At 44.1% G+C, this 10,130-nt stretch overlaps 1 protein-coding gene across 2 annotated transcripts in view; it reads right to left on the reverse strand.

Moving 5' to 3' along the window:
- The window catches only part of SPATA20 (spermatogenesis associated 20), a 50,395-nt gene extending 40,499 nt beyond the window's left edge, over positions 1-9,896 (reverse strand). Inside the window, exons 1-2 of one of the 2 annotated variants that reach the window (XM_054978456.1) lie at positions 9,671-9,896; positions 1,663-1,800 (exon numbers count right to left, since the gene is read on the reverse strand). In XM_054978456.1, the coding sequence (XP_054834431.1) occupies positions 1,663-1,800; positions 9,671-9,762 (230 nt within the window). In that variant the 5' untranslated portion in view covers positions 9,763-9,896. Of the gene's footprint in view, positions 1-1,662; positions 1,801-9,326; positions 9,422-9,670 lie in introns of those variants that run through there. The other variant, XM_054978457.1, reaches the window with a different exon arrangement.
- Positions 9,897-10,130: the final 234 nt, after the last annotated feature.

Consider the following 10,130-nt stretch of genomic DNA (forward strand, 5'->3'; position numbering starts at 1 on the left):
GAGAGCTATGCTAAAACATCTCACCTGCCTAATCCACCAGTCTAAACCTTTGGTTTATTTTCATCCTCTTGGAACAAGTTATGAATGGTTTCATTTATTATTTATTTTGATATTTAGACTTTGTTTTTCTCCTCAAGGGGGGCCCAAAGCAATTTACAATCTTCTCCTCTTGCTTCCCAGTGGAGACTCAAAGTGGCTTACAACATCCTCCTCCATTTTATCCTCCCCTCAGCCCGTTGAGGTATGTCAAGCTGAGAGAGTGCAACTGGCTCAAGGTCACCCAGCAGACTTCCACGGAGGAGTGGGGATTCGAAACTGGGTCACCCAGATCCTAGTCCAACGCTCTAACCACTACACCACACTGGCTCTCTACACAGATGTCTGTCTGCAGTAGAACAGCAAGATTCAAGTCCAGGAGCACCTTAAAGACCAACAAGATTCGGTCTTGAAAATCTTGTTTGTCTTTAAGGTGCTACTGAGCTCAAAATCTTGCTGTTCTACACAATTCTGGCTCTGATTATATATGGAGGAATTATATATGGAGGGAGTGCATATGGCATGAATCCCTATAGTCCAGCAGAAATCAAAATTCTTTTTCTGTTATTTGAACAACAATAAGAAGCATCCCAATTCCTCTGTACGGGCATTTAATTGGAAGGCTGGGTTGCAAAAATGCAGAGACATGCCTTCTGGTTCCATGATCAAAATAACATATAATAATAATAATAATAACATTCAATGTATATACCGCCCTTCAGGACAATGTAATGTCTACTCAGAGCGGTTTACAAAATATGTTATTATTATCCCCACAACAGTCACCCTGTGAGGTGGGTGAGGCTGAGAGAGCTCTGGAAGAGCTGTGACTGTCCCAAGGTCACCCAGCTGGCTTCAGGTGGAGGAGTGGGGAATCAAACCCGGTTCTCCAGATTAGAGTCCCGCCCTCTTAACCACTACAGTAAAATCCTTTGAATAAAAAACAGCCCTGATTGGAGTCTTCAGTGTCATAATAAACTTGTGTCCTTCTCTCAAAACATGTGATGAGACATGCCAAAGTAAATGCCCCGTATTAGACAGATTTACCTTATGTACTTCCTCTTTATATAGCACCGTCACTTTGTATATAGTACTGTATATGTTTTTGTCTATTAGTTTAAGATTCATTTTTTAATTCATTTTGTCAGTTGCTTTAAATTGCCATATGTGGGAGAAAAACAGGGGTATACATGTTTAAATATACAAATAAATAAAGGATTTTTACATGGTCAAAAGACAGGTCCCTGCTCCAAGGAGCTTACAATAAAGATGCAGTCAGAGAGGAAGGAAGAAAGGTTTACAAGAATTTTGTGTATGCAGTTACACATTCATAGGCTTCATTTCCAGTTGGAGATGAAAAAGAGGAACTAAGGAACAGGCTTTGAGGAAGGATTTGAAAGATGAGAGGTCTGGCACCATACAGGTGTTCTGGGAAGGTGTTTCAGACATAGCAAGCAGCTTGGGCATGGGAGTGGAGGCCCTGAAGAGAACAGGAAACCTTTGGCCAGCTGACAATAGTAAAAGAAACGTGCATCCCCTTAAAAACAATGTCTATTCAAAGCTATTTTCCTATAAGACCATTTATCTTGCCCATTCCTTGGCTTACTGGAAGAAAATTGCTCTTACCAGTTCACAGGATTATGGGCATGTTGAAGAAGGTAAGGAGACTTCTCATGAATCAGACGGTTTGTGTACTGAGGGCTGCCGGAATGGCTGTTCTTCCCTCCTGTGGCCATGGCTAAGGCTGTTCTCAGAAATATGGTTCTGCAACAAGAAACACAGACAGCAGGTTTTTAGTTTGGCCCATCTCCAAAGCCCCAGGGGCTGGATTAGTTCCTTCTGAGAGCTACACACCTCCTGGTGAGATCAGCGTCTGGACAGGTTCAGTTTGCACTATCAGAAAATGCTACAAGCTTTTTTGTGAAAGAGAGAAGTCCAGGCTAGAGAGCAATAAAACTGCTGTCCCAAGCTAGCCGGAGGTGGGTGGGTAGGTGGGAGTCTGCTGCCAGGCCTACCGAACACCAGTGACGCATGCCAGTTTCAGGCACACAAGCTTCAGGGTGGAATTCAGAGTCTCTCTACACACTCCTAAGTACCTAGGGATGCTCAAGTGAACCTCATTTCAGGTGACCCCCTCCAACCTTCCATGGACTCTCTCTCACAGTCACACTTCAATTTGTTCCCCGTGAGTACATTCACGCGTTTCATATCAGTTCCTCCTCAACTGCTAAAAGAATCCCAGTTTCCCTCACATCCACTCATTCAAAATGCAGTTCTTGACACTTTTTCACACCTTAGAGAAATGCAAACTGGCACTTCAAAGGAGCCTACAGTACTTGTTCTGGCAGCAAAAACAGAGCTGAACTGGCACTTTACCCTTCAGAATCACTTGCAGATGCAGCCACACAAAGGGAGCTCTCATGAAAGCAGCATTCATGTGCACTGAGCAAGAACAGCCTGCACCTGAATTGTGGACTACACACACAGTCCTTCACTTGAGCATCCCTAGGTACTTAGTAACATGTAGAGAGACTCTCACTGGGTAGGCCAACTGAAAGGAATCTTACCGTTAAGATTCAGCAAAGTCCCAGCTGGGAGAAGACCTGCTCCCTCCCAATGCAAGAGTCAGTTGCCCAAGGCAGATTGTGTGTCTCTTTGTCGGGTTTATTCTTAAAATTAGCCTGAGTTGCTTACTTCTATTCTTTACCATCCTTAGGATATCTACTCTCCTGCTGTGTAAGGCAGGTCATTAATATTTCTCTTCTACACATGAAAAGTGAATGACATTCTCAAGGCCATTCAGGACACCACAGATGTGGCATGTACTCTTACAACAATCTTTTTTTTTTAATTAAGAGTTTTATATACAAAAAATAACCAAGTAACATAAATCCAGCTACAAAAAACACACACACAATAGCATCTAATAACAAAATATTATTATAACATTCAATTTATATACCGCCCTTCAAGATGACTTAACACCCACTCGGAGTGGTTTACAAAGTATGTTATCATTATCCCCACAACAACAATCACCCTGTGAGGTGGGTGGGGCTGAGAGAACTCTGGAAGAGCTGTGACTGACCCAGCTGGCTTCAAGTGGAGGAGTGAGGAATTAAACCCGGTTCTCCAGATTAGAGTCCCGCCGCTCTTAACCACCACACCAAACTGGCTCAAGAAAAGGGGGAAAAGGAATACAATTACTCTCATAAAGGTCTGGAGTCAAAAGCTTGTACCATTCTGTTTTCATAATCCCTGTCAGGCATGTGTAACCTGTACTCCAAATTAGGCACTGTAAGATATTACCTCAGAGGTCCAGTGGCCAAACAGGAATTAAAAATCCACATTTATGAAGTCTAGTGTTAGCATTCTATCTGTCCCCATTACCTCACTGGCTGTCCTGACCCCAAGTTCCTGAGAATCACGCAGTACAAAACTCAAGAAAATTCTTGCTACTGAATATTTATGGCTGCTTCCACAGGGAGTTTTCCCCCCCTGCCTGGACAGCAGGAAGCCTCTACATTATTTGGAACCATCCAGATGGCGTCATTCCAGTGTGGGCATAACTATTTCCCCCCTTTGAGCCAGATTAAAAATAAACCCACTTTAATCCTTCTCAAAGAAGAAATTGTGGGAGTGTTATTATGGAGGGGTGGCTGTGCATCCCCCCCCCCTTTAACCCTTTAGAGGGCTTTTCTGGAAAAGGGAAAGGTAGAAGGAAGAGGGATTTCCAGGCCTTGGTGATGCGCTACTGAATCACTGAGTCCTCTGTGATTTTGCATAGATGCAACGGAGAAAAGGGGAAGGAGGAGTGCAGCAGCTGCAGCAGGAATGCAGTAGAGATGGGCGTGTGTAAACATGCCATTCCTGCCCTGCCCCGCCCCACTTGATGCTGCGACAGGGTGCATTTTCACAGACCCTGTGGGTAAGCTGTATATGTCATGTGTACAAACACAAAATTTTGCTTTAACCACTAACATTACCACCAGCAACAAAGATCCATAGGTAGCAACTAGCCCCAAAGCCTTGTGGTTGTGGCAACCGCTCTCTGACATACCTTGCCCGAGAGGCTCAACAGACTTCCTCCCTCCCTATGTTTCAAAGGCTGATCACGTTTCTTTTATTAGTATCCAAAGTAAGCCCATGTATAATGGCGCCAGAGTATTTTAATATGTTTTAAAATCTGTTTTTAAAGTTGACTATTAATTTATTGTGTTTTAATGATGATGTGAGCCGCCCTGAGCCCATTTGTGGGGAGGGCGGGATATAAGTCAAATAAATAAATAAGAAAGACTTTATCACTTGACTGTTCCTACAATTCATGCTGTTACTCTATTTTTCCAGTCTATTATTTTATTATAAGCTACTTTTTGGCCAGGATGCAAAGGTAAATAATAAAAGAGAAAAAAAGTGTTATATTATCCCATCAATATCATAAGGTACCACTGGAAATAATTTTACATTCCGTAATGGCGCAGCCTCTAACTAGACAGCAACCTCCCTCCCAGCTACATATTTCTGAATTTCTATTACTGTCCACAAATACTCCCTACAACTCTTAATTCTTCCATTACTACACTCTCAGTCTTTCCACTGATACACATTTTCCGGCTGTTTACTCCTGCTGTTTACTCTGATATGACATAGATCTGTTCCCATAACAAGATCTTTGTCATCACATAACTCAAAGTCCCTCACTATCTAGCCATATCTTTTTTTTTAAAAGTAAACAACTTTTATTAATTACAAACAGAAACAATAACAATAAACATTAAATTGCAAATACATGGAGTAATATATTGGTTATACAAGCTTGCAGGTTTCGAAGAAAAACATTTAAAACACTTGCTTACTATAATTTGTAGTTCATATACCACAAGAATAAGTCACAGTATATTGGTATAGTTGGTTTAGTTCATAGTGCTAGACTTTCAATATATCTTGGTATAGAAGGTTGGGAGGAAGTGTTTCAGTTTCGTCAATGAAATTTAAGAAAGACCACCATTTTTCATAATAGTTAGATGTCGAGGAATTAGCCGATAAATTGTCTGTTATTTTATCTATAATGAGCTGATTCCACACACTGTACCAATGGTTCAAGGATGGTGGAGACTGGTTTTTCCAAAAATATGCTATTGATGATTTTGCTATGGCAAGTAGATTAGTAATTAAATCTCGTTGAGGCGTTGGCACGTTTACCCCTTGCCATAGATTCAAAAAAATTAATTGGGGCTCCAGGGGTATGTCGTAGTTCGTTATTAATTTTATTTTATCTAGCCATATCTTAACCAACATTTGTCATTCAAGACAAAAGAAATGTCCAAGATTTTGCTAATGTTATACCACAATGCATGAGAGAAACAGGTGATAATGTCTCCTCTCAGATCTTCCTTATTTTCAGACAAATCTGTTATTTCTGCGCATCACCTCTGCTTAACGTAATTAATCCTCTTATTTCAAAACGGTCACAGCTTCACTCAAACACAGCTAAACAGAAAACAGCTTACAGCTCTGTAGCGCTGCTTCGGTTTCAAATATTGAGCTAGCAGTCCCTCTCACCCCCTTGGAGCACTTTTACTGTTCCTGCCAACCCAACGAAACGACGTCAGAGCTGTGAATTTTCAAAATGGTGTTGACTCCACCCCCATTCCAGAATGTGATTTGTACCTGCCAATCAGAATGCACATTTCTAACAGACAGTTGTCAGCACCACTGTGGTTAGACTGTCAGACTAGGTTGCATCCACACAGATGTTTTGTGTCTAAACTGGAGTGGTGGGGGTGTTGAGAATCCACATCCCATCGCCCCCCAATTGCCTCCTTTCCATCCCCCCCCCTTGACTTTCCTGCAATGTTTCCTGTACAGTAGCCCCTTTTGCACCAGAAACATAACACCTCACTTTCCCAGCAGTCAAGATGAAAGGCTTGCATGAGGCCGTTCGCACCTCTGTGAAACATATTAAAATTTTTATTGTTGATACCCAGATATTTATCCCCCTATACAATATTCCCACCAGTGTCAAAGCAAAAAAGAATAAAAAGGGAACATCCCGCGCCTGCTTTCAAATCAGCAATTCATCGATCCCGTGCTGGACTTAAAAATGTTTTTTGAAAAGAGGGGAGTGAGGAAGAATGGAAGGGGAGAGGGAGTGGCTAGCTAGACGAGACTAGCCAATCACAATGCAGTTGGATGGCAGTGGGCAGGAGAGGGAGAAAAGGGGGGAACACCAAAAATGAAATAAACAGTATGCAGATTTTTTTTTTAAAAAAAATGGGAGTATAAGTGCTCCCAGGTCAGCTGGAGAAAAGCCACAAAGTGGCCAGAGTGATTACTCATGGTGGCAAATATGTTGCAGATGGTCACCAAAAAAACCTCTGCAGTATGGGAACTGAACCGGCAAAATTGACTCGTGCAGACTTGGCTCTTGTTTGGTAGGGCATTATGGAGATATTACGGTTAAAGTGCCTTTGGGTACTGTGTGGATGGGAAGGTGTGCATTTTTGCAAGTCCTGCCCATGTTAGCACCATTTCCTTTGTGCCAGTCCCCACAATTGCTTAAAATTGTTAATTAACATATTGCTGAAGTTTAATGCTATTTTTAAAGCAGAAAAAAGTCCTCTGATGAGGAAGGAATGTTGGGCACGGAGGGAAGGGGGATTATGGCAAGGAAAGTGCAGGGGGAGCTACTATGCAGATGCTCTAAAAATACGGCTGCTATAAATGCCTCTGCACTCATAGCAGCAATAAAAGGAACATGGAAAATCACCTCCTTGCAGAAGCAACCTGAGTTCAAAACCCCACTCTGACATGAAGTTTACTTGCTAGGTGATCTTGGGCAACTCATCCTCTCGTAGAGTAACCTGCCATATAGGACTGTTGTAAGGATAAAATGAGGAAAAGAGAACCGTGTACATTGCTCTCACCTCCTTGGAGGTACAATAGTATAAAAATATACCCCAAAGCATGATACTGGAAAAACTTGCACTAATTTCTCTTAACTAATGTAACGGGGCAGATACGAGAATTCATTAAAAGTATTTTGAGACAGGTTGCATACATTGTATTTCTTAAACAGGGCTCCTAGGCACCACACGTTTTACATATGCACATGTATATGAAAAATCGTGGTTTGTCTTCAACAGAATATATGCTAGGAAGTCAAGATTGGTCAATAGCCCCCTGCCACGTCTACATAGGGTTGCCAGCCTCCAGGTAGTGGCTGAAGATCTCCCGGAATTACAACTGGTTTCCAGGCCACAGAGATCAGTTCACCTGGAGAAAATGGCTACTTTGGGGGGGTGGACTCTATGGAATTATGCCATGCCAAGGTCCTTTCCCTCCCCCAAACCCCACTTTCTCCAGGTTTCACCGTCCATATCTCCAGGAATTTCCCATGTTGGAGCTGACAACCCTACGTCTACATGCTTTGAAGAAATAAATACCTCCCATGACATAATAGTATGGAGACATATGGCTAGTTTTCTCACATTTGTTATCCATCTCAACCACCAAGAAGATCAGTTTTTTTAAAAAAAATCCCCAAACAATATATATTTCCATTTGAATCGAAGTCTCCTAGAATAGCACAGAAATTCTCTGTCTCTCTCTTCCAAGGCAATTTTTGTGACATTTGATTTCACAGATAAAATGTACAGGTCTTATTACCAGTTGTGCTGATTTGGTAAGGGAACCGTGATCAGTTCTCCCCTACCCTAAGGAGTTTTTCTTCAACTTAAACAGCTCTTCTGTTGGAGAAAAATCCTCTTAAATTGGAGGATATTGCCTTAGGCAGAAGGAAAGCTTCCTACTAGACTTAGCGGCGTGGTAGGATACAGGACAGTATTGTTTTCCACCACACCTGAGAAATATGGTTGACTGATACTGATGTTTGGTTTCAGTTTTCCAAAGAAAAAGAACTTGTAATAGCAGAATCTGGTGCAGAAGCAGTTAAAGAATCCACAAAACGTGGGAGTAGATAGAGCACCCACTGAGGAGCACTAATGCCACTGCATACTACAGTGTAAATCCCATTTAAATCAGAATAAATATGACTACTGAGTAACTACACAATTTTAAAGTTGACAATGAGGAAACTGAAGTTGTTCAAGATTTTCTCTTCCTTGGCTCAGTCATCAACCAACAGGGAGACTGCAGTGAAGAAATCAGAAGAAGACGGAGACTTGGAAGAGCAGCTGTGAGGGAGCTAGAAAAGATCCTTAAAGATAAAGATGTCTCTCTGGGGACCAAGATCAAGATAATCCAAACTATGGTATTCCCCATTGCCATGTATGGATGTGAAAGTTGGACGGTAAAGAAAGCTGACAGGAAAAAAATTGATTCATTTGAAATGTGGTGCTGGAGGAGAGTTTTGCAGATACCACGGACAGCCAAAAAGACAAATAAGTGGGTACTAGATCAAATCAAGCCGGAATTCTCCTTAGAAGCTAAAATGACAAGACTAAAGCTATTGTACTTTGGTCACATCATGAGAAGACAAGATTCTCTGGAAAAGTCAATAATGCTAGGAAAAGTGGAAGGCAGCAGGAAAAGAGGAAGACCTAAAACGGGGTGGCTTGACTCAATAAAAGAAGCCACATCCTCCAGTTTGCAGGATCTGAGTAGGTCTGTTAGAGATAGAACGTTTTGGAGGTCTTTCATTCATAGGGTCGCCATAGGTTGGAAATGACTTGACGGCACATAACACACACACAAATATGTACGGAGGGGAGGGATTAGGCTGAAAACAGAACCCTAAACAAGAAGGTCCAGCCTAGTAAGGCATAAGTTCACAGGAACTTTAAGTGACAGTGGTCTGGGAGAAAGTGCAAAAAAAAAAAACAATGGTAAACAACCAACAAGAATTTGCAGACCTAAGCAGGGCAGTATTAATAATGCCATGAAAAGTAACTAGCAACAGCAGCAACAGCAGCAACAGCAACAGACTGTTTCTCCAATTCGGAAGGGGCTCGCTGCACCTGAGCGGACCGAATCAACAGAAAACTGCATCAATAGCAGAGGCGGGCAGGAAACCAGGACTAATAGGAAAAAATACAGAAGGATAGTCCCCAAAAAAGCCAGTGCTGGTCAACATTACAGCCCACCTTTGGGGTAACTGCAAAGGGGCCTAAAAGCGAACAAAGGGAATGCTCTGCCACCATCCCAAGGATGTGTATGGTGAAGAAGGGCTCTTTGCCATGCTGGACTCGGAGGGCGATTCTTTGTAGTAGCATTCCGCAGCCTTCCACACAGAGCCACCAACCCCAGAAAAAAGATCTGCAACAACCAACCCGCTCCGTTTCCACCGCAGGGAGGCGCAACTCCAGATCGGGCCCAATTCGGTGGCTGCTAAGGAAGAAAACCAAAACAGACAACCGGCGGGGCTTCCGCCAGCCACCGCCTTCTTTTGCTTCGGATTGCGGCTTCCTCGTTGCGTGGTTTATCTGCATGTAAACAGCCGCCCGATCACGTGCAGAAAAGCAACCCAGCGAGGAAGCAAAAAAGCGGAGCGGAGAAGGGGGTGGGAAGGCTGGCCGGCCGTGCCGAAAGTCTGGGAGCCAAAAGTCACAAGCGGCCAGGGAGGGATACGCTGGTGGTGCCGCCCTGCGCGGCCGGGCACGATCCGATCTGGTACCTGCGAGCCCAGGAGGTTCGGTTCGGCCCAAGCCGGAGGAGCAGCGGGCGGCAGCTAGTGCGGCACAGCAGCAAGACGGGGGCGGGGATCATCGTCGCCGCCGCCCGCTGGCTCCGCTGCAGGCGGCGAAGGGCGGTGCTGGGGTTGCGCCTGGAGGGAGTTTTGGTGCCCGGGAAAGCCCCGCCGCCGGAGGGCCGGGATCTCTGCCTGGACCAGCATGAGAGGGGGGCGCGGAGGGCCGCTTCCTCGGGTTGCGGTTCAGACGTCAGGGGGTGTGACTCCGATTTGAAGGCGTGGGGAAGGAGGCGAGTCGAAGGGAAGAAGGAACCGGCCTAGTGGAGGGTCCGCTTTTCGTGCGCTTCTGGGACGCCCGGGAGCTTGCGCGCAGGCTGGCCCGGCCTGGCTGCGGTCATGGCTGAACGTAGGGAAAGGCATGCCGTGGCTTTGCATTGCGGGGGTT

The sequence above is a fragment of the Eublepharis macularius genome, chromosome 4 (genome assembly GCF_028583425.1).
Source record: "Eublepharis macularius isolate TG4126 chromosome 4, MPM_Emac_v1.0, whole genome shotgun sequence".
NCBI classification, from domain to species: domain Eukaryota; kingdom Metazoa; phylum Chordata; class Lepidosauria; order Squamata; family Eublepharidae; genus Eublepharis; species Eublepharis macularius.